This window comes from Erinaceus europaeus, chromosome 4 (genome assembly GCF_950295315.1).
Source record: "Erinaceus europaeus chromosome 4, mEriEur2.1, whole genome shotgun sequence".
NCBI classification, from domain to species: Eukaryota; Metazoa; Chordata; class Mammalia; order Eulipotyphla; family Erinaceidae; genus Erinaceus; species Erinaceus europaeus.
In genome coordinates, this window is record NC_080165.1 from 104,968,742 (window position 1) to 104,992,659 (window position 23,918).

General features: G+C 51.4%; 2 protein-coding genes across 7 annotated transcripts in view; both read right to left on the reverse strand.

The window, feature by feature from the left end:
• Positions 1 to 884, reverse strand: part of SLC6A12 (solute carrier family 6 member 12) — a 30,984-nt gene extending 30,100 nt beyond the window's left edge. The window contains exon 1 of the mRNA XM_016189624.2: positions 714 to 884. The gene's annotated coding sequence lies outside the window, so the exon portion shown is untranslated. The remainder of the gene's footprint in view (positions 1 to 713) is intronic.
• A 700-nt stretch (positions 885 to 1,584) lies between these two features.
• Positions 1,585 to 23,918, reverse strand: part of SLC6A13 (solute carrier family 6 member 13) — a 35,016-nt gene continuing 12,682 nt past the window's right edge. For 4 of the 6 annotated variants that reach the window (XM_016189631.2, XM_007526243.3, XM_060190314.1 and 1 more), the window contains 11 exons: positions 17,413 to 17,497; positions 16,522 to 16,654; positions 15,242 to 15,376; positions 7,672 to 7,775; positions 6,483 to 6,607; positions 4,460 to 4,572; positions 4,117 to 4,254; positions 3,425 to 3,527; positions 2,921 to 3,021; positions 1,992 to 2,162; positions 1,585 to 1,896 (listed from right to left, as the gene is read on the reverse strand). In XM_016189631.2, coding sequence (XP_016045117.1) covers positions 1,765 to 1,896; positions 1,992 to 2,162; positions 2,921 to 3,021; positions 3,425 to 3,527; positions 4,117 to 4,254; positions 4,460 to 4,572; positions 6,483 to 6,607; positions 7,672 to 7,775; positions 15,242 to 15,376; positions 16,522 to 16,654; positions 17,413 to 17,497 — 1,340 coding nt within the window. In that variant the 3' untranslated portion in view covers positions 1,585 to 1,764. The remainder of the gene's footprint in view (positions 1,897 to 1,991; positions 2,163 to 2,920; positions 3,022 to 3,424; positions 3,528 to 4,116; positions 4,255 to 4,459; positions 4,573 to 6,482; positions 6,608 to 7,671; positions 7,776 to 15,241; positions 15,377 to 16,521; positions 16,655 to 17,412; positions 17,498 to 23,918) is intronic. The other 2 variants (XM_016189630.2, XM_060190313.1) reach the window with 1 other exon arrangement.

Genomic DNA, 23,918 nt, shown 5'->3' on the forward strand with positions numbered 1-23,918 from the left:
GTGGGCATGTGTCTGGATCAAGGGCATCAATTACAAGTATCTGAGGACTGCTTGTGTGAGGGCCCACAACAGCCTGTGGGGCTCAGTGTCCTGTCAGTGTCTTCCTCTGTCCCCATGTCTGTTGTCTCGGTCCCCAGGAACCTGAGCTTGGCTGTCACTGTGACTCTTCTGCCTTTGCCTTTTTTCTTTTCTTTCTTTCCTCCCTCCACCCCCATAAGGCTGGGGCTCCGTGACTGCACAGTTTCACTGCTCCCACTGGCCACTTCTTTCCTTTTCCTTTCCTCTAGACAGAGGGTAAGGAACAGAAAGAAGGGGAGAGAGGCAGAGAGAGGAGAGACACCACAGCACTGCACCACCAGCAGGAGCTCCCACATAGTGACCCAGAGCATGAACCCAGGTCCTTGTGCATAGTAACATGTGCTCTCTTCCGGTGGGGGGGTCACCTACCGGCCCCTTCTCTGGCCTGTGTTTCTTCCTGCACCTTTGTTCTCTGACAAGTGTTCTCCAGACCTTGATGTCTCCTGAGAAGGGGACTCAGCATTTGTCCTTCCAAGGACAGAAAGCAGAGGACTGAATGCCAGCATCTCTTATGAGCTCTCCTGCTGCCTCCCCACCAGGCCAGGCCTGGGGCTCAGCCCTCACATCCTCAGGCCCCCAGCTATCAGAGCAGTTTGCAACCCGGGATCTGAAAGTGCTCTGGACACCAGCCCCACCTGCACAGGTGCTCTGGAGACACTGGTGGGCAGGTGACAGGGGCAGCTGCTCTCAGCTCCAGTGTCTCCAGTGTCTTCTCCCACCTGGAGGCTGTGACAGAGAGGGGCCAAGGGGGCTGCCAGTCACCCAACTGTCACCCAGAAACAGCCTAGCTCGAGCACAGTGGGGCAGCTGCCCAAATGCCCCCAGAAGCATCTGTCCAAATGCCCCCAGAAGCATGGGGAACTGAGGCTGGCTAAGATCTCCCTGCTTTTCCTGGGGACGGATGAATGAGACCATCGAGGACCACACTGTGCTCCGGAAATCAGGGGGTGCTCTCTGGAGGAGATGACAGGACCTGACAGAGGTGTGACAGGTACCCAACAGACACATCCAGGGACATAGGCCACGAAGAGTGTTCAGCCGCTCGCACACTCAAGCACATAATATTCACACACTCAGACATACTCATGTATACTTAGAGAGAGAGAAAGATGGCTGCAGAGATGTTTGGGGAGCCCTGGGGGAAGGCAAACCCGGGCCACGCTGTCCTCCAGCAGAACAACCAGAAGGCTCATGAGCCCTTCCCCCACCTCTGTCCCGGGGTGCTGAGGAAGGCGCACTCTGCTGGCTGAGCTGGGCTTGCGCACACCTGCAAGCTGGGGGTTGCTGCAGAGAGCCCCCTCTTGCCCCTACCCCCACCCCCACCAGGGGTGTAGCTTCAGGGATTGGTGGTGGTGGTGGCCAGACCTGAAGGGGGTTGCAGGCAGATAAGTGAGAGCCCGAGTGCTCCCCCAGCAGCGCCGCTGTCCCTCTCCCCCCACCTGGGAGGAGAGGCCCAGGGACCTCGGAGGGAGCAGGGGCGAGCGGGCAGGGAGCAGGCGGACTTGCTTAGGGCAGAAAACACGGGTTTAATGGCGGCTGGCAATGTGCGTAAGGGGGGCTGAATCCCACTCAGAAAACAGGTCCCAAAGAGCCCAGTGGGGGCGGGGAGCAGCCCCCCCCAACAATCCCTCCCCCCTTCCCCTCAGCCGCCAGCTGGCTCACAGGCCGGGTACGCCCTCCCCAGCCCTAGCAATGAGACTCCACTTCCGTTAGTCTGAGGAGGGGCGTGAGTCTGGGGGCGGGAGCAGCGGGCTCTGTCCGGGGCGAGCTCCTCCTCCGGGGTAGGTCCTCAGCTGGACACACAAGCTGGCGAATCCGCTGTGGGGGAGCAGGTGGGGGATGGTCCAGAGGCGCCTGGGCACCCTGCCTGCCAGCCCCCAGGGTAGCTTCCCCCTGCCCCGGCCCCGCCCCACCTCTCTGAAGGCGCCCCTCAGTGTGGTCAGCTTGTAGAGGCTCCAGGCAGGGATGCAGAGCATGGAGGACAGCGCCAGTAGCCAGCCCAGTGCGTCGCCCCACCAGGGGTACGTGTACTTCTTGTTGTAGGTCAGTGGCGTGTACTTGATGAGGGAAAACAGGAAGGTGGCCTGGGGGGTGACAGTGGGCAGGGAACGACTGAGGGTGTGACCCTGGGCCCTCATACTCCCACCACTCACCCACCCCCTAAAAGAGCTGGTGGCAGGTCCACACTCCAAGCCTGGCTCGGCCTGGTGACTCATCTGGGCAGGTGTGTTTTCTTTCCAAACCCACACCCAACAGCTGGCCCAGCCTGTCACTCCAGCCCCACCCCTCCAACTCTGGGTACCCCTGCACCTATGCACCCCCAGTTATGTGTGTGCTGGTGCTTCCAGGTGCTTCCAGATCCTGAATGGGGGGAGGGGTCATGCATCCCTGGGGACCATACTTACACCCTGCAGAAAGTGGGTGCAGACAGTACAGAAGGGGACCCTCTAAGCTCGGGGCTCCAGCTCTCAGGGCTTGAACCCCATTCCCTGCCTCTCTGTCCTGGCAGGGCCTAGCTGAGCCTCTGGGCCCTGCTTTTCTCTGTAAAGTGAGAAGTCTGAAGCCAAACGCAGAACCAATCAAGTAGGTCAGCATTGCTGGGAGTGGCTGATGCACTTGGGGTTCAGTCTTGTCTTCGACACCAGACCCCCATGGCTGCTGCTGTAACAACCTGACAACTCCATGCCTCTGTGCCATGGTGACTCCCACAGCAGGTCGAAGGGTAATCAAGCTTCGGCCTTGTTTGACTCCTGGCAGAGAAGCCTCTTCCAGCTCCCTCCAAGGGTCCCTCCACCCCCAGGCTGATGGCACATCGCCCCCACCCAGGGTCCCGTGCTCTCACTGTGCACACAGCCGGAGTGAGGAAGAGCCAGCAGTACTTGATAAGCGGCCAGGGCCGGTATCCGATCATGTCTTCAATGTCATCATAGAAGCGCCCGGCCCCTGCTCAAGGGGGGATGCAGGGCGCGCCCTCAGCACCCCCAGAATTGAGGGACCTTCATACCACCCACAACATTGGGGGGCACCCTCAGCACCCCCAGGATTGGAGCCTCTCTCAGCACCTTCAGCACTGAGGGGAGCACCCTCAGACCAGGAGCAGGCCAGCACGTGGAACTGTCTAGAGGTCCTTCCTCCCCACAGGGGAGGCCTGGCCTGGCCTGGCTCAGCCCCTGAGCTTCCGACCTGAAGCTGTCAGACTGGAAACAGGCAGTTAGCCAGGGAGAGGTGGGCACAGCCACAGCAGAGGTATGGGGACCCTTGGAGCAGCACCCACTCATGGTAACTCTGGACTCTTAGGAGATTGTGCAGGGGAGGAGACCCGGGATGGTGGTGGGGAGGGCCTCACCGTACACCCACGCCACACAGAGGGACTCAAAGATGGCGACAAACAGGAGGCACATGCCACTGGCCGCGTAGTAGTCAAAAAGCTGGAAGACGTACATGCCCCCCTGCATGGGCAGACAGACAGACATAAAGGGCTTCATCTGGGGCCACAAGCCCTAGTTGCCCATGGGATGGGAGTAGGAAAAGGGGTATTGTCAGCTGGGAGCCAGTGCTCAGACAGGGGGCAGGGCTCTGTCTTGGTTTGGGGTGACAAACACAGAAGACACCCTCCAGGCTGTTCCTTCAGGGGGACACATAAGGACAGAGTGGAGTCTGTCACTCTGAGCACTTTGCCAACCCAGCTGACAGGCTCTGTCCCCCTCATCCTCCTGGAGAATACACTTAGGTTTTCTTTTTTTTTTTTTAAGATTTTATTTATTTATGAGAAAGATAGGAGAGAGAACCAGACATCACTCTGGCACATGTGCTGCCGGGGATCGAACCCGGGACCTCATGCTGGAGAGTCCAAAGCTTTACCACTACGCCACCTCCCAGACCACCACACTTAGGTTTTCACCCAGTCTCGGGGCCTCCTTTAACATCTATCCCCTGAGAAAGGGCATGGAGGGTGGGAAAGGTGGTTCCAGCTTCCCCCCACATGCCCCGGCGGAGGAGGGAGTGCCAGGCCGTGAGCCCTGAGTACCCTGGCCTCACCTCTGTGAGCATGACTAGCCCCACCAGGAAGGAGACCACGGACACGCCGAGGATGAGCCCCTCCCTGCGGTTCTTCTTGCGGAAGCGCCGGGGGTACATGTCCACCAGTGCTGTCACCAGGCTTTCCACACACACAAACTGGAGGGGGGAGGTGCAGGCTGGAGGGGAGAGCTCCCGCCAGCTTCACCAGCCCCACTCAAGGTGCAGCCAGGGAAGGAGTCCCCTTCTCCCCTTCAGCTGTTTGAACTTCCCCTACCCTGAGGGCCCAGAGCTGCCCCCTATTAAGGGCCACCCCCCACCCCACCCTCAACATGCCCCTCAGGCTCCAGGGGCCTCCCAGTACCTGACTGTCCAGCCCCAGGAGAACAACCATGAAGAAGAAGCAGCAGGCCCATAGCGGGGAGAAGGGCAGCATCACCACAGCACGGGGGTAGGCAATGAACGCCAAGCCAGGACCTGCATTGGGGGTAGGGGGCAGAGCCAGTGATGCTGGAGGAGAGGGTCACCCACTGTCACCACTGCCATCTCACCCAGGGGAGCCACCCCAACCTCGTGGCTCCCCAGACCCCTAAGGCATTGTGCCATGTGGTGTAGAGCTAGGCCAGGAGATAGCAGATGGTGTGCATGCCCCAGCTGGGCTCAGCCCCTGGCACCATGGTCAGCACCAAAGGGACCTCTTGTGGTGGTGGAGACGTGCTTTGGTGTCTCTCCTTCTCTCCCTAAGTAGATAGAGCTTTGGAATGATTGATTTGTTTGTTGATGAGAGAGAGAGAACCAGACATCACTCTGGCACATGTGATGCTGGGAATTAAACTCATGACCTCATGCTTGAGAGTCAAAAATGGGTCAGGAGACAGTTCACTTCTCTCACACACACCAGGCCTTGCTTTCATCACCGGCACCACAGTGAAGACATGAAGATGAACAAAGGGCTTTGGCTCCCCTAGTGAGCCTTCATTCTCATGCTCCAGGGCTATTGCCCCAGACCAGAGGCTTCACTGTGAAGAAAAGGTTTAGGTCCAGTGGGGAGAAATTGACCCAGCATAATACAAGCAAAGACCCCTGGTGGAAAAAAAAAAATAGAAGGGTATTCACAGACAAGGGTCTGGGTTCAATCTCCAGCATAGCATAAAAGATCAAGAAAGACAAACAAACAAAAAGATGAACATCATAAACTGCGAAGTATTTTTGCACAATTTTGTACCCCTAAAGGTGGTATAGTGGATATTGTGTTGGGTTCTCAAGCACGAGGTCCCAAGTTCAATCCTCGACAGGATCTGTGCCAGATCAATGCTCTGGTTCTCTCCCCCTCTCTCACACCTCCTTCTCTCATTAATAAATAATAAAATACATTTTTAAAGAGGGACAATAAATAGAAATAGCAGGTCAACAAGTAGCTCACTTGGATGGTGTGCTGTGTTGCCATATGTGCAAGCCAGGCTTCAGCCCAGCCTCTACTACATTGAAGGAAACTTTGGTGCTGTGGTTTCTTTCACTCTCTCTGTCTCTCTGTTTTTGAATGTCTCTGTCTATCTCTGAAGAAGTCATCTCAGAGCTATGAAGGCCTGGTCAGGACCTCCTCCTCAAAAGGAAAAAAAAAAGGCAGCATTTGAATTAGTGTGGGTGTGAGAGAGAAAGAGAGTGTGAGAATGTGAGTGAATGTGAATGAGTATGTGTGAGTGTGTATGAGAACGTGTGTGTGAACATGAATGAGTATGTGTGAGTGTATATGCAAATGTGCGTGTTGGGATGCTTCTAAATTCTGCTTCTAAGACCCCTTCTGTTTCATTGGTTTAATCCCCCCTGCTTAACACTGTATTCTATTTACATAACCAATGTTAACTAAGCACCCCCCTGCCTCCAGGACATTGGTTTAATCCTCACTGGTTCGTGCTTTTTCCTTCTCCCCACCCCCTATCCTACGTACATCCTCTTCGGACCTGACTCTTCTGCCTCAGGATATATAAGGACAAGACTGTGATTAGAGATAGCGTAGATTGCACTGCGTTCCACATGAATAAAGACTGAACTGCGTACCACTCAGCTATGAGTCCCTGGTCATCTCTCTCTCCCGCCGTCGAAGCTAGCCCGACATGTGGGTTTCTGTGTGTGTATGTGTATGCATTTCAGGAGCCTGTCTCCACTATTCCTGAGTGAAGGGCCACCAGCAGACAGCAGGGACGACCTCAAATTCTGGGCTAGGGAGCCAACTTGGCTCACCCAAGACAGCATGGCTGACCCAGCCCCTGAACGTCCCTCCGAGGTTGCAGCCTGGACAGGGAGGGAGACCCTGGTAGGCTGCCTTGAGTGGCTCTGGACCTGGACAGACACCCCACCCACCCACTGCCTGGGCCCCCATCACCAACCTGACTCAGCCACCTCGGAGATGGGCACCCCCTGCTCTTGTGACATGAAGCCCAAGATGGAGAAGATGGCGAAGCCCGCCACGAAGCTGGTGCCGCTGTTGAGGAAGCAGAGGGCCACGCAGTCCCTGCGAAGGCAGGGCATCTCACAGGCGAACAGATGGACAGAGAGCCCCCAAATGCCAGGCCTCCAGAGCAGCACCTCCCCCATGAGGCACTGGTGTCTGGGGAGAGCCTGGGGTCAAGGAGGGCACGTGCCTCATCATATCTGTGGCTTGGATTCAAACCCCAGGACTCCATGGGAGTGCCATGCCCCCAGGGAAACTCCTGTGTGTGAGGTCTATCTGTGTGTCTCTCTGTCTCTCCATCAGAATGGAAAATGTCACTAGAAGTGGTAAAACCGTGCACTTGTGATGCCCAGGCTCCATAGGAAAAATAAAAGGGGGCTGGGTGGAGACTCACCTGGTAGAGTGCACACCTTATTATGTGCAAGGACCCAAGTTCAAGCCCCTGGTCCTCATTTGCAGTGGTGGAGGCTTCATGAATGGTGAAGCAGGGCTACAGGTGTCTATCCTCTGTCTCTTCTTCTCTTTACGTGTGTGTGTGTGTGTGTGTGTGTGTGTGTGTGTGTGTCTCAACCCCTATAAAAAATGGCTGCTGGAAATGGCAGTGTTGTGCAGGCACTGAACCCCAGCAGTAGCCTGGTGGCAAAGACAGTAAATAATAATGACAATTATAATGACAACTGTAATCATAGGAGTAAAGAAAGAATCCTCAGCCATCTGAATTTGGTTCAGTAACTCAGTACATGATCATTTTTCAGTAAATATTCACCTTTTTCAGTGAATATTAAAACTGGCTTGAATTTTCCATTTAAGAACCAGTAGGGGAAAAAACAAGGGCAACAGAAGGGGAAAAAAATGGCCTCCAGGAGCAGTGGACTAGGCACTGAACCCCCAGCAATAACCCTGGAAGCAAAAAAAAAAAAAAGCCAGTTGGGGGAGGGCTCAAAGAGGGGGATGGTGCCAGAGCCCACTGAGCAGGAGTCAGTACAGGAGGCATGCACAGCCATGGGGTGAAGTTTCACTGTGTGGCATCCCTGCCTCCTTCCCAGGGCCCGTACTGAGCACCCCTGGCTCCTGAGCTCTAGAGGTTGGGGCTGGGCCTCTGCTGGGGACCCCTCACCACCCACCTGTAGCAGTTGTTGTGGTACTTGTTGTAGCTGCCCAAGGCTGTCAGGCAGCCGAGGCAGATGGCGAAAGAGAAGAAGATCTGGGTGCCTGCGTCCATCCACACCTGCATGGGGAAGAGGAGAGAAGCCCTTGGGGGGGGGGGCTTGGAGGGTGTGCCAGTAGCTTACCGAGCTCTGCTGGCACTGCACTGTCCCCCCGAGTTTCCCCAGAAGGCTTTGCTGGGAGTGACCAGGAGGGCACAGGCACTAGCACTTAGAAACCCAAGGGCCAGTTTTATGGGGGGCACATCAGAGCTGAGCTGGGCCTGGCTCCCTGCTTGCAAAGATCTGGTCCTTCCCCCCTTCCTGAGAGCCTGGGCAGGAAGGAGGCACAGGAGGGTGAGGACAGGGAAGGGTCCTTCTTCCGGGCGTCACCACAAGCATGTAACCCCCGCCCCTCAGTCTGCAGCAGGGCTCACAGGGCTCATGCAGAGTGTAGGGCTGAGCCCCAGTGGTGGAGGGGGCCTGTTGTCACAGCTGCTGACCCCACAATACTGTGGTCACGATTACAACAACATCCTAGGAAGCAGGAATGCTGGGTGTGCAAGGCAGAGAGGGGTGGGCCCAGGACACTGCCTGCCTGCAAGGATGTGGGTGCTGAGGGAGCCCAGCTGAGAACATGGCACCACCACGTGGGGTCCTGTGCTCTCTCCACTTGCTGTTTCTGCCTTGCCCTGGCCAACCCAGGGGCCCCTGCATACCTGCCACTGAACCCCAGCTCCCAGGCCCTCCACACCAGTGCCTCAGCTTCTCCTGTCTGGGGCCCTGGGGTCCCTTCTATCCCTGTCTCCCCAGCTCAGATCCAGAATGAAGACACCATCTTCTGAAGACAGGCTCTGTAGCTGAGTGATGGTGCACCTGGTTGAGCACATATTACCATGAGCAAGGACCTAAATTCAAGCCCCCGCTCCTCACCTGTAGGGAGGAAGCTTCATAAGCGGTGGAGCAGGGCTGCAGGTGTCTCTCTATCTGTCTCCCTCCCAAACCCCCTTTTCAATTTCTCTCTGTCCTACCTAATAAAGGGGGAGAAAAGAAGTGATGACTCAAGCTTTGTCCCCTCAGTGAGCCCGTCCCAGTGCTGTAGGCCTGTGAGGATAGCTGCTAGAGAGAAGGAAGGGTCCAGAGAAACCCAGAGGGGCAGGACAAGCCAGGACTTAGCATAGGGGTGGGGGTGATGTAGGGTGCCTGACCCTCCCCAGGGCCATGGGTGCTGAAGCTACCAGGATGGGGGTGGTGGACTGTAAGTCCTCTAGGCAAAGGTCAGAGCTCAAGGATGCAGGAGACAAGTTGGGCCTGGCCCTGGGTCTGAGTTTCCTGTCAGTGCAGGTGGCCCCCGGGTCACCAGGGAAATGCAGGTGGGTGGAGGAGGGTGGCGAGGCCCGTGGGTACGTTTTGTGAATTTGGGGCCTGGGAAGGAGCAAGAAGACAGAGTGTGACTTGGCAGTGTCCCCAGCCCAGAGGGGGGCAGGAGGAGAGGCTAATGAGAACAGGGGAAGCTGCAGCAGGAGGGTAGAGAACAGGGTTCAGGGGACAGGGACGGCACTTTGAGCTCAGCATCCCCCCCCCAGCTTGGCAGGCTCTGCACCCACACAGCTGCTCCTTAGGGTCAGACAAAGGGCGCAGGGACACCCAGCCAACTGCTCTGTTCCCACCACGCCCTGCCCGGCTGGGAGCCCCATTTCTGGGTCAGAGCTCCAGCATACTTCTGGCAGGGGCAAGGGGGTGGTAGGGAATAAAGCATGTGTGAAAAACACTGGAAAGGAAGGGAGGGGCATAGCATGATGCAGCTGGTTAAGTGCATGTGTTACCATGCACAAGGAGCTGAGGTCAAGCCCCTGGTCCCCACCTGCAGGGGGGAAGAGCTTCACAACTGGTGGAACAGGTCTGCAGGTCTCTTTCTCTCTCTCTCTCTCTCTCCCTCCCTCCCTCCCTCCCTTCTCAAATTCTATCTCTTCTATGTAATAAAAAACAAAGGGGAAAAAATGGCCACTGGGAGTAGTGGATTCCTACTGCCAGCAGCAAGCCCCAGTGATAACTCTGGTGGCTAAATAAATAAATGATACAAAGAAAAACACTGGGAGAGAAGTGGTTAAGTGGTGGCATACCTGGTAGAGTGTACATGTTACTATGCATAGGACCCAGGTTCAAGCCCCAGGTCCCCATCTGCAGGGGGAAGTTTCACGAGTGATAGAGCAGTGCTGCAGACATCTCTCTATCTTTGTCTATCTTCCCCTCCTCTCTCAATTTCTTTCTGTCTCTAATCTAAATAATAAATAAACACAATTTTTAAAAAGCCATTTTGGGGGCAATCTACAGAGAGATCCATGAGGGTGAGGGAAGTGTTGTGAACAATGTTTTCAACCTCAAATGCACCCCCAAAGATCATCAGCATGGACGGCATGCAAGAAGACTGCCAAGTGTTGGGGAAAAGCTTGAGTCTATCTGAGTTTATCCCTGACACTGCCTATCACTTGCAGTGTTACTGAAAGTGTGACCTTTGGGATGTCATTGGTCTCACTATTTTCCTCAAGAAAATGGGTGTAATAACAATAGCAGTGATGCATGTGAATGGGGCAACATGTATGTAAATATTAGTATCTTATTCCCTCTTCTGAAATAATTTTGGAATAATAAAAAGCAGCTTTCTTTTTTTTTTCAGATAGAGAGGTGGAGAGAGGAAAAGAGACCACAGCACTAAAGCTTCCTTCAGTGCGGTGGGGCCAGGCTTGAACCTGGGTCACATAGATGGCAAAGCAATACACTGTACAGGTGCTACTTACCCAGCCCACAAAGCAACAGATCTTAGAATAACTCAACTCCTGCAGCCAGGGACGTGTCACAGCAAAGAGAACACAAGGCTTACAGGCATGAGGCCCTGAGTTCGATCCCCAGCCCCACACATGCCTGAGGAATGCTCTGGCTTGTCTTTCCTCCCCACTAAGTAAGTAAGTCTATTTTTAGAGAAACTCTCAAATAACTCCTGTTCTTTAGGAAATATATATATGGTGGTGCCAGTTCTTAAGAGACTACTAGAGATAAAACACAAGTGTGGTGGTTTGGGGAGAATTTCTTTAAGTTTCTAAGCTTCAGTTTATCTGTAAAATGAAGCTAACACCTGACTTACAGGGGAAGAGTGAGGCCTAAACCGTGCCAGGCGCTCTGGAACATTCCTGGCAAACAGAAAGTACAAAACAAACATGTCAACTATTGCTACCACTTGTTGCTTTGATTTAAAAAAAAGAGGGGGAGTCAGGCGGTAGCACAGTAGGTTAAGCGCAGGTGACGCAAAGCACAAGGACTGGCGTAAGGATCCCGGTTCGAGCTCCCAGCTCCCCACCTGCAGGGGAGTTGCTTCATTGGCGGTGAATCAGGTCTGCAGGTGTCTATCTTTCTCTCCCCCTCTCTGTCTTCCCCTCCTCCCTCCATTTCTCTCTGTCCTATCCAACAAAGATGACATCAATAACAACAACAGTAATAACTACAACAATAAAACAACAAGGGCAACAAAACGGAATAAATAAATAAAAATTGTCAGGCAGCCCCCCTGTTCTGTTCTATTGCTGATGCTGTGGTCTATTTACATAATCATTGTTTTGCCTGAGACCTGCCCTGCCTTCTGGGTATTGATTAATCCCACCGGTTAGAACCTTCGCAACAGCTGCTATGGAAGCTTTCTACCTTCCTGCTCTTTTCTCCACCCCCTCTCCTAGCCATTTCCTTTTCCCACTTGCCTTTTCCGGTTAAAGATATATATAAAGGCGTTGTCTCTGATCAATAAAGGCATTGTGGTCCTGCTCCTCCACGAGTTCCTGGAGCCGCTGAGTAAGCAACAGCCCAGGTTGACTCTGGCCAAGTTCTCTCCAACCCAGAGAGCACGTGCCCAGGAAGAAACACCCTCATGCTAGCCCGGCAAAAAATATTAAAAAAAAAAAAAAAAAAAGAAAGGGGGGAGTCGAGTGGTAGTGCAGCAAGGTAAGCACACGTGGCGCAAAGCGGATGTAAGGATCCCGGTTCGAGTCCCTGGCTCCCCACCTGCAGGGGAGTTGCTTCACAAGCGGGGAAGCAGGTCTGCAGGTGTCTGCCTTTCTCTCCCTCTCTCTGTCTTCCCTTCATCTCTCCATTTCTCTCTGTCCTATCCAACAATGACTACAACAATAAAATAATAATGGCAACAAAAGTGAATAAATAAATAAATATAAAAATATTTTTAAAAAATAAATAAATAAATAAAATTTTAAAGGGGGGTGGGGAGGGAGAAAGAGTGTGTGTCATTGCATTTAGAAGATAGTTGAGGACCTGCAGGGGGAAAGCTTGGAGAGTGGTGAAGTAGGGCTGCAGGTGTCTCTCTGTCTCTCTCCCTATTTCCCCCTTCCCTCTTGAATTCTGGCTGTCTCTATTCAGTAAATAAATAAAGATAATTTTTTTTACAAAAAGGAGATAGTTGACTGGGCAGAGCATAGAACTTGCATGTGTCAGATCCTGGATTCAATTCCAGCACTGCATATGATGGAGTGGGGCTCTGCTTACTCTCTCTCTCTTACATACACACACACACACACACACACACACACACACACACACACACCCCAAACAAATAAATAAACAAAACTCTTATTTTGTCAACAGGATTATTGCTGGGGCTTGGTGCCTGCATGGCTCCACCACTCCTGGCTGTCTTTTAATTTTTATTTTCTCTTTTTGATAGAGGATGGAGGCAGAGACACACAGAGAGAGAAAGAGAGAGAGAGGGGGGGAGGCAGAGAGGGTCACATCTGCAGTACTGAATCTGCAGATGAGGACCAGGGACTCAAACCTGGGAACATGTACTCTACTGGATGAGCCACTGCCCAGTCCCAAGAAACAAATCTTTTAAGTTAAAAAAAAAAAATCAAGTCATCTTTTAGTGATAACACAGATATCATTGTATGATAGTAAAATAAAGATACTCAGGAGCTAGGAAGTAGCACACCTGATTGAGCACACATGTTACAATGCTCAAGGACCTGGGTTTGAACCACTGGTCCCCACCTGTGGTGGTGGTGGTGGAAGCTTTACCAATGGTGAAGCAGGACCGCAAGTGTCGCTCTCTCTCTCCCTTTCTCTCTCCTCCTCTCAGCTTCTCTCTGTCCTACCTAATAAAAAAGATTTAAAAAAATAATAAAAAGGGGGAAATCCACTAGGAGTAATAGATTTGAAGTGCAGGCACTGAGCCCCACATAACCCTGGTGGCAAGAAAGAAAAAGTAAACAAATAAAATTAAAAAATAATGACAATAAAGAGATTCACTCTACTCTGGCTCCATCCTCTTCCCTAAACAAACCCTTGATTAGAATAGTTCAACACAGAGATTCAAAAGCTGCCTTGAATGCTAGGGAGACAGTATAATGGTTATACAAATGACTTTCTTTCCTGAGGCTCTACAGTCCCAGGTTCAATCCCCAGCACCACCAAAAACCAAAGTTGACCAAGGCTCTGGAGTCTCTATTTCTCATTAAATAAATAGATAAAATGTATATATTTTAAAAGCTGTCTTGAGGGCTCTTTTGACACCACCACCCCATCCTTCATCCCTACTGAGCCCCCAATGTTCCTCAGACCAAGCAGAGGGTCAAGGTGAAGGGAGAAGCCAGTACTGCCTCGGTAGAGACCTGTGGCCAAGGGCCACTCCCTGAGTAACCGAGACTTGCCCTGGGGACACTTAGAGCCTGGCAGAGAAGATGGGTGGAGAGGTATGCCTCCCTTTGTCTCTCCCTGGCTTTTGATCCCAGGACAAGGGCTTGACAGAGAGAAAGCTGCACTTAGTCTAGCAAGTGCTTTGCACCATCCTCAAGTGCCAGGTGAATGCCATTTGGAATTCCCAGGCAACACTTCCTGGGGAGTACTTGTCACACTCAATTAGGGTGTTAGCAAGGACACTCCACCTGCAGGTGCACTGGCAAAGGCTGCTTAGAAGCTTAGGATTAAACCTGGATCCTGGAACATCTCCCTGAGGGCTCCTACATGCTCCTTGTACACACTCCCGTCAGCCGAGGCTGGGAGATGCTAACCTGGACAGCAGGTTATAACATTGACTGGGCTAGGGAGATAGCACAATGGTTCTGCAAAAATAGTCCCATGCCCGAGACACCAGAGGTCTTAAGTTCAATCCCCAGCAACCACCATAAGCCAGAGAAGGAGGAGTGAGAGAACCAGAGCATCACTCTGGCACATGCAATGCCAGGAACCAAACTCAGGATCTCATGCCTGAGAGTCCAGTGCTTTATCCACTGCACCCTCTCCTGGATCACTGTAAGAAGTCTTATTCCCCAGCAGATGGACAGCACATGGCTCTGCTGGAGTGGCTGGGTGATGGCTGCTGAACACCCACATTTTGCACAAGAGACCACACTGTCTCTGTATGGCTGGAGCCCCAGGACTGAGAGGCCACTGGGGTCCTTCCCTGAGTGCGTGCTGGTATCTTACTATTTTTTTTTTGCCTCCAGGGCTTGGTGCCTGCACTACAAATTCACTGTTCCTGGTGGACATTTTTCTTCCACTGATGTTGTTGTTGGATAAGACAGAGAGATTGAGACGAGGGGAAGACAAAGAGGGAGAAAGACAGACACCTGTTGACCTGCTTCACTGCTTGTGAAGCAACTGCCCTGCAGGTGGGGAGCCGGGGGCTTGAATCTGGATCCTTGCTCAGGTTCCCATGCTTCACACTATGTGTGCTTAACCTGGTGGCTACCGCCTGGCCCAGCATCTTACTCTTTTTAAATGTCAGGGAAGCTGTCCCTCCCAGAGGCCCATTAGTGTCCCTCCCAGACTACAGCACCTCCTTCACCTAACACCCCAAGGCAGGGTGGGGGTCTCTGCATTGCACCAGGTCCCCAGGGAGGGTGTCCCAAGTGCCAGGGAGCTGGGGGTCAGGCTTTGGGGGCCTGGGATAGAGCTGGCACACGCTCCCTGAGGCCTACACCAATTCTCAACATGGCCACCCCATAGCCATAGTGAGGGGCCTGGAGGAGACTTCTCGACCAGGCTCTGCTTTGTCAGGCCTCCTGGCAGCAGGCAACACTCCCTTCCCGCCTGGAGCCCAGCCAGGACCCCAGAGAGGAAAGGGCCCTGGAGGACTGAGGTGAAACTCAACACCAGTTCAGCTGGCATGAGGAGCTGGACCCTGGCCAAGGGACAAGCCTCAAGGCAGATGGGTGCCCCAGAGCCACAGTGCCACGGCCATGGAGCCAAGAAGCCCATATGAAATGTGGTCATGAGGAGAAAAGAGTGTCCACTGTAGATGGGGTAGGGGGCTAGCCCAAGTGGACATTTGTGCAGCCCCCAAGAAATACCATGAGCACCTCAGGGACACCCTCAGACTGCCTGGTAGCTGTGGGCCAAGGAAGAGGCCTCCCAGAGCTGCTCACTGGTGTCAGGAGGCCCCTCCATGCCCCCCTGAAGAAGTCCTGGGGGATCAGGGACTCCCAGCCAAGCACAGGAGACCTAAGCACCCACCTCAATCTGACTGCAGCCCTCCCCACCTCCTGTTGCTCACCTGGGGGTCCCATAGGCGTGTGAGGTTGGGGTACAGGTAAAACTGGATTCCTTGGGCGGCTCCAGGCAGGGTCACACCTCGGACCAGCAGGACCACCAGCATGAGGTACGGGAACGTGGCTGTGAAGTAGACCACCTGGGCCAAGGGTGACAGATACCGAGGATGTCAGTGTGGAGGGGTCAAAGACAGCGAGCCCCACTCCATGGAAGAAGTCAGGCTCCCCTCCCCCACCCCCCAGCTGCTGGGGTTCCACCTGCCCTCTGCCCTGGCCACAAGCAAGCTCCCTTCTTTTCCCTTCCTCCAGCTGCGAGACCTCACCACCTCCCCTGACACACACACCCAGTAAATATTTGTTGAGCACTGAATGAACTGGGGCCACTTCCCAATCACAGCAAGTGTTAGGGGGCTGGAAATGCTGGGAACTCTCCTCACAGCTCAGGCTCAGCACCATCAGGCAGCCCCACAGAGGCCTCTGAGGCAGGAGTGCAGGGAAATCCACAGCCACCTTTACCACACATTCTGGGGCAACGAGACCCCTTCCCACCCCAACCCCAAGTCTTGGTTTGGCTGACCATCTTTTTGTGATGAGGTGTCTTTTTTTTTTTTTTTTTTTGCCACAGGTGTTATCATTGGGATTTGGTGCTGGTACTACAAATCCACCTCTCCTAGCATCTATCCCCCCTCCCCACTTTCTGTTTTATGAAATAGGACAGAGAGAAATTGAGAGGGGAGGGAGAGATAGAGTGAGAGAGAAACACAGACACCTGCAGTTCTACTTCACCACTCATGAAGTTTCCCCTGTGGTAGGAAGCAGGGGCATGAACCCAAGTCTTTGCACATGGTAACAAGAGCACTCAAAGTGAGTTGCCTTAATGGAATTCTTTTTCCAAAGAGCAGGTGTTTGAGATTGGGGGGGGGGGGCACAAGCTGTGTGGCACATGGCATGTGCTCACACACATGATAGAATAGAATCCAAGAACAAATTCATTGAAACAATCCTTCCTGGCATATCTCCCCCCACCTCATAGTTTCTTCAAATACTGAAGAACATGGGCTTAAATATAGGAGAACCACAGAACCAAGGAAAGGAGCCACAAAAAGCCCTTGTAGGGATGTCCCCTGTCTCCCAATAGTGTGTGTGTGTGTGTGTGTGTGTGTGTGTGTGTGTGTGTGTGTGTGTGTGTGTGTGTGTGTGTGCGCGTGCACACATGGGGAGGGGGGACACCTAGCATGTAAGTCCCAGAGGGTAGGGGGGGCAGGAGGACAGGGACCACCCCTACCTTGCCGGTGGACTTGACACCCTTCCAGATGCAGAAGTAGCAGACTACCCAGGCAAACAGGAGGCACAGCGCCAGCTCCCAGCGCAGTGCCCCCAGGTGCTGGATACCCGCCGAAATCTTCAGCACACGCCTCCTGTGGAGACAAGGCCTAATGACTGCTGTCCTCGTCCCTGTGCATGACAGTCCCTGCTCTGCCACTGGCCTGACCCAGGGAGTGTAGTGCAGGCCATGCCTTGGAGCTCTTCTCCAGAAACTTGCTGCCTTTCTTCACAGGGCCCCACGAGGCTCTCCTTCACCCCAAGAGGGGAGAGAAGGGGGGGGGGTTTTGCTGAGCAGCTACTCCCTGAATGTCCCTGTGGGAAGCTGACTGACAGCTCAGCCCAGGCATATAAGCATATATTTTCTCAGAGAGGACTTTAGGATAGCTTGTTTTTTCCTTTCACTTATTTGAAAGGACAGAGGGAGCTTGAGGGGGATGGGGGAGACACACACACACACACAGAGGGAGAGAGAAACCTGTGGACCTGCTCCAATGCTAGTGAAGCTTCCCTCCTGCAGGTGGGGACTGGGAGCTTGAACCTGGGTTCTTGCACATGGTTAGGATATTCTGAAATTGGGATTCAGGCCCTCAGCAAATATTAATATGGGGGGTGCAGATCACAGGCAGTGCATACACTGGCCTGCATGGAGTTGGCACACGGACAGGAGGTGGTGCAGAACTAGAGCAGAGTCACAAAAGCCCCACCCCAGAAACCAGCCCAAAGTACCCTAAATTCAGGCATGACAGGAGCAAAACCCCTGATATGACAGGACCACTGCTGCCCACAGACAGGGGCCACAGGAGGGAGGCACCCTGGAGCCCATGCTGGTAGGAGACTTGGCCTCACTTACTCCCAGAACTCGATGACCGGGGAGGTGGCATTCTCAGAGGTGACATTTAGGGAGCCGTTGGTTCTCTGGAACTCCACGCAGTGCTCTGGCCGTGACCACAGGGGAAAAAAGAGCTTATTAGCCAGCGCTGGCCCCGTGGGGGTTGTGGAGGACACTGCCTTATGAGCCCCCAACACAGCAGGACCCCAGCAGGCTCAACCGCCCCCCCCCACACACACACAAACACACACACACACACACACACACACACTCACACACACGCGCGCGCGCGCAGGTAGGGGTCTCTGGGAACATAGGGAATTGCTCCCATGAGAACAGGGCCAGACATCCAAGCAGACGGTCGTAAGTTTGGTTCCTAGCATCTCATGGACCAGAGTGATGCTCTAGCACTCCTCTCTCTCTCTCTCTCATAAATAAATCTTTAAAAATTCACTGAAGCTGCTCAGGAGGAGGCACAGTGGATAAAGCACTGGACTCTCAAACATGAAGTCCTGAGTTTGACCCCTAGCATCACATGTGCCAGAGTGATACTCTAGTGTTCTCTGTGTGTGTGTCTCTCTCCCTCTCTCCCCACCTCAATCTTTTTCATTAAGAGATGAAGAAATATTTTCTTTTCAATGCACTTAATATGCCTGACTTAACAACCATTGTAGCTTAGTCAAGCCTCCTCAAACATACTTGAATGTTGGCACTAACTTATAGTCAGGTGAAATGACCTGACACGAAGCCTACTTAGTGACAAGGTGGTGAACATGCCGTTTAATTACTGAGTTCTGAGGAGAAGGTGAGGGGCAGCTAAGTCACTGGCCATCCCAGAAGGGTCACACTGTATGTTACCAGCCCAAGAAGGGAGCAAGATTCACAAGGCTATGCTTCCTGTTATCCCCTAATCTCTCCACCATCCGCTCTGAAATGCCCATGAGCAGCCCATGTGTGAGCCCAGCAGGGGTGGAATGAAAAGGTGAATTTGAAATATTCTGTCTGCCATGTCCCAATTATTTGTATGTGACTCAGGAGTTTCACAAAGCATACTCACATTCTCTTTCTCTGATTTTATATATAAATTAAAATGACTTTTTTTCCCCTTGCCTCCAGGGTTATTGCTGGGGCTCGGTGCCTGCACCACGAATCCACTGCTCCTGGAGGCTATTTTTTCCCCTTTTTTTTGCCCTTGTTGTTTTTTCATTGTTGTGGTTATTATTGTTGTTGTTATTGATGTTGTTGTTGTTGGATAGGAGAGAGAGAAATGGAGAAAGGAGGGGGAACAGAGAGGGGGAGAGAAAGATAGACACCTGCAGACCTGCTTCACCACTTGTGAATCAACTCCCTTGCAGGTGGGGAGCCAGGGGTTTGAACTGGGGTCCTTACTCTGGTGCTTGCATTTCACGCCACGTGTGCTTAACACACTGCACTACTGCCCAACCCTCTAACTTACTTATTAATGAGAAAGAAAAGGGAGAGAGAAGCAGAGCCTCACTCTGGCACATGTGCTGCCAGGAATGGAATTCGGGACCTCATACTTTAGAGTCCATTGCTTTATCCACTATGCCACCTCTCAAGTAACCCTTTTTACATTTTATTAGGACTGGCCTGCCACAGACCAAAAAATGACAACATTGCAGGCACTCAGAAATGTATGCTGAATGAGTGAAGTCATACAAATCTGTTATTCTAGGGCCAGTAAAATGGCTCACCTGGATAGTGGCCTTGCCATTCCCAGGACCCAGGCTCTCTAGCCAGGGCCCCACAGCACCAGAGGAAGCTTTGGTGCCATGGTGTGTTTTCCTCTCTCCTTCTGTATCTCCATATTTCTTTCTATCTGAAAAAAAGTCAGATCAGAGTAGTAAAACCCTAGAGATGACGAAAGAAAAAAATATATATGTGTGTGTAGGCCAGATGATGGTGCACCCAGTTGAGTGTCAACATTATTACCACGTGCAAGTTGCTGGGTTCGAGCTCCCACTCCCCACCTGAAAGGGAGAAGCTTAAGAAATGGTGGTGCAGGACTGCAGGTGTTTCTCCTTTTCTCTTCCTCTCTATCTTCCCCTCCCCTCTCAATTTCTCTCTATACTATGAAAATAAAAAAATAAACAGTTGGGGGGCAGATGGTGGCATACCTACTTAAGTGCATGTATTACCATGCATAGGGACTAGGGTTCAAGCCCCTGCCCCCACCTACGGGGAGAAAGCTTCGCGAATGATGAAGCAGTGCTGCAGCTGTCTCTCTGTCTCTTTCCCTCTCTATCTCCTCCTCCCCTCTCAATTTCTCTCTGTTCTATCAGATAAAATAAATGAAGTTAAAAAAAGAAAAATCCTTTTAAAAAAATAACATAAGATAAACAGAACCACTTAGTAGCCACCAAGGTCTCCACAACCCCCTCCCCAAACCTCACCACCATCGCTTCCCTCACACATCACCACAGCTGTGGGCCTGGCATGTACCAGCAGCTGAGTAGACATCTGCTGGTGGGTGGAAGAGATAGCTCATGGGTACTCAGTGTGTCATGCACATGGTCCAGTGTCAAGTCCCCACACCTCATGATAAGGTCGTGGAACTGGAGGAGGAATGTACTAGTGCTGGGGTGGGGGAAGTCCCATCCTATCTGTCTCTTTCTGTCTCCTTGTTTTAACAGGGAAAAAAACATCTTGGGCTGAGAAGGGGAAAATCCCCTGAGACTGCCAGGATCCTTTATCTTGATGGCACAAGAGATCTTACAACTCCCCAAGTGCCTCCCACTGGGTAAAACCAGCCATGCTAGGATAAATAGCAATGTGTCCCTAAAAAGGCAAAAGACTCCAGTGTTGGTTGACAAGAGGATCTTCCCAGAGGCCTGCTAAGATGGGCCTGGGACTGGCTGGCTGTCACTGCTAGTCACAGTGACAGCTGGAGAGAAGAGGGCTGCAGGTGGCTCATCAAACAAGAGCAAACACCACACACAAGGACCCAGGTTTGAATCCCCAGTCACCTCATGGGAGCCCCTATGTGGATGGAGACTGTAGTGTCCTTCCTCCCTCTCACTCCCTCTCTCCTCTCTCTCTCTCCTCACTCTCTTGATCCCTCTCTCTCTCCTACCTCCTTCTTCCTTCCTATATCCCCCCTCATTCTTGCTTTCTGTCTCTCTCTTTCTCTCACTTTACAGGGGGGAAATTGGCTGTCAGGAGCAGGAGAGCTGAGCAAGCACTGAGCCTGGGTGATAACCCTGAATGGAAGGAAGGAGGGAGGGGGAAATCATACTAAAGAAAATATCATAATAACAGAATTTGTTTTTAGATAGGGACAGGGACATAGAGAAAAATTGAAAGAGATCAAAGCTTTCTCCAGTGCAGTGGGAACTGGGCTCGAACCTGACTCATACATGGCAAAGCAGCACACTGTCCAGATGAGCTATATTTCACTGGCCCAAGACTAACAGGTCTTTGTTATTCAATTCATTGAGCACCCATTTCTGAGTGCCTATGGCCACCTATGCAGAGGCCATGGTAATAAAACAGCATCCTGGCACTCAAGGTCTTGTTGATCTGGAAGAAAACAGACTGAAAGTGAGGTCATGACACAACAAGGGGCCGGCACCAAGTGGGTCTTGGTGTGTAGGTATCTTGTACACATCTACAAGACTTTCATGTGGAGAATGTGGGATGAGGTTAGTAGGCCAGGAATACCAGAAAAGGAGATATGACCTTTGAGGCTGAGTGGGGCCTTGAATATAAGGCTAAACGTGGCAAAAATGGGCCCCCTGGAGGACTTAAAAATACCAGTTCAGAACTGAGTGGCTTATCTAAACAAGAATAAATAGAGCAGGCCAGGAAGTGACACACCTGGTTGAGTGCACATGCTACCATGAACAAAGATCTGGGTTCAAGCCTGCGGGCCCCACCTACAGAAGGGAAGCATCAAAAGTGGTGAAGCTGTGCTGCAGGTGTCTCCCTGTCTCTCTGTCTTTCACCCTATTTCTAAAAGAAAAAAAGGGAAAAAAAGATTACCAGGAATAATGGACTCATGTGGCAGGTCCAGAGCCCCAGCAATACAAACATAAGAAAATTGATCTCTATTATAAATTATATCAAGGACTAGAAAACAGCACAGGTCTTCCCTGTGAGTTGGAAGACCCAAAACAGTATAAGAAAGACAGGCATAAGAAGCATATCAGTGAACAAAAACATACACATATCAAACTAAACATATTTCAAAGGGAAATAAATAAATGACTAAGCTATACAAAAAGGAGACATTTCTGAGGTAATGAATGAGTCTATCAAACACAAATTCATAATATATGAATCTAATATATACATTTCTTAGAAAAAGAGAAAGAAGGAAAGAGAGACAGAGAGAGGGAGGAAGAAAGGGAAAGAGAGGAAGGAAAAAGGAGAAGAGAGAATGTGTGGACCCAGGAGGTGGTGTTGAGCAGTAAGCCAGCTTCCCCCTGCTTATCCCTGCGGTCTATTTACATAACCAGTTTAACCAGTTACCTAGAAACCGCCCCGCCTGCAGGGCATTGGTTTAATCCCCACTGGTTCATGATGTCTTTTTGCTCCGCCCCCTCTTGTAGTCACCCTGATTTCTACCAGTCTCTTTTCGCTCCACCCTCGCTATGTCACATCCTGTTTCCACCCTACTTGGCGATTATATATACAGCTGCTCTTCTGTTTTAACACACTTGGGATTGCCTTCCGGCTCCGAGAGTTCCAGAGTCTATCTCCTGTGAAGCCAGCTCGGCATGAGATCCTGATCCCTCTCCCACGCAGCAGCCTAGGTTGGCTCCAGTTGAGTTCTCTCCAACCCAGACCCTCAGGCTTTCCCAGCATGGTGTAGTCTCTAGAGCCCTGGACTCACAAACATGAGGTCCCAAGCTTAATCCCTGGCGCAGCAATGTGCCAGAGTGATACTCTAATTCTCTGTCATTAATGATGTTCTATTTATTTAAATATATGTGCACATATACCTATATATGGAGAGAGACACCAGAGCCCTGCTCAGCTCTGGCTTATGGTGGTGCTAGGGATTGAACCTGGGACCTCAGAGGCCCAGACATGAAAGTCCTTTGCAGGGAGTCGGGCTGTAGCGCAGCAGGTTAAGCGCAGGTGGTGCAAAGCACAAGGACTGGCATAAGGATCCCGGTTCAAACCCCGGCTCCCCACCTGCAGGGGAGTCGCTTCACAGGCGGTGAAGCAGGTCTGCAGGTGTCTATCTTTCTCTCCTCCTCTCTGTCTTCCCCTCCTCTCTCCATTTCTCTCTGTCCTATCCAACAACCACAACAACAATAAAACAACAAGGGCAACAAAAGGGAATAAATAAATAAAATAAATATTTAAAAAAAAAAGAAAGTCCTTTGCAGAACTATTATGCTGTCTCTCTAGCTATCCCCTCCCCTCCCTTTTTTAAAGATAAGGTCTATTGTTGTTGTTATTTACTTATTTACTGAGTAGAGAAAGATAATGAAAGGGACATGGGGAGATAAAGAGATATGGGGGCCAGGCAATAGCTTAACCAGATTAAGTGCACATAATACACACACATACACACACACACATACACAAGGACCCGTACAAGAATCCTGGTTCAAGCCCCCACCAGTGGTGAAGCAGGTCTGCAGGTGTCTATCTTTCTCTCTCCCTCTCTATCTCTAACCTCCTCTCTCATCCTCTCTTTCCTACACTATGAAAAATGGAAAAAATGGCCTCCAAGAATAGTGGATCCGTAGTATAGGCACCAAGCCAAAGTGATAACCCTGGAGACTATATATATATATATATATATATAGAGAGAGAGAGAGAGAGAGAGAGAGAGAAAGAGAGAGAGACCTGCAATACCACTTCATTGCTTGTGAAGCTTCCTACATGCAGGTGGGAGCCAGGGGCTTGAACCTGGGTCCTTGCACATTATAACATGTGCACTCAACCAGATGTGCTACAGCCTGGCCCTAAGTCCTTTATCATTAATAAATAAATGTTGAGCTGGTGAAACAGCTCACTTGGATAGTGAACTGTTTTGCCATGCTTGTGACCCGGGTTCGAGCCTAGCCCTCTGTGCACTGAAGAAGCTTTTGTGCTGTGGTCTCTTTCACTCTCTGCCTCTGTGTCTCTATCTGAAAAATGAATGAATGAATGAATGAATGAATGAATGAGACAAACATAACTAAAGAAAAATACATATTTAAAAAATAAATAAATAAGTAAAAGCAGATTTAGGATTGTCAGTGGGGAAAATAGCAAAGAGACTCTCATGCCTGAGGTTCCGAAGTCCCAGGTTCAATTCCCCACACCACCATAAACCAGAGCTGAGCAGTCCTCTGGTAAGAAAAAGAAAGAAAGAAAGAAAGAAAGAAAGAAAGAAAGAAAGAAAGAAAGAAAGAAAGAAAGGGAGAGAGAGAGAGAGAGAAAGAAAGAAAGAAAGAAAGAGAAAAAAAAAGAAAAAAGAAAAAAATAAATAAGAGAGAATGAGATCGTCTGTGCCTGCAAAGTAGGTGCATTCTATCTTGGATGTGGCTCTCCATGACCCCCTAGAA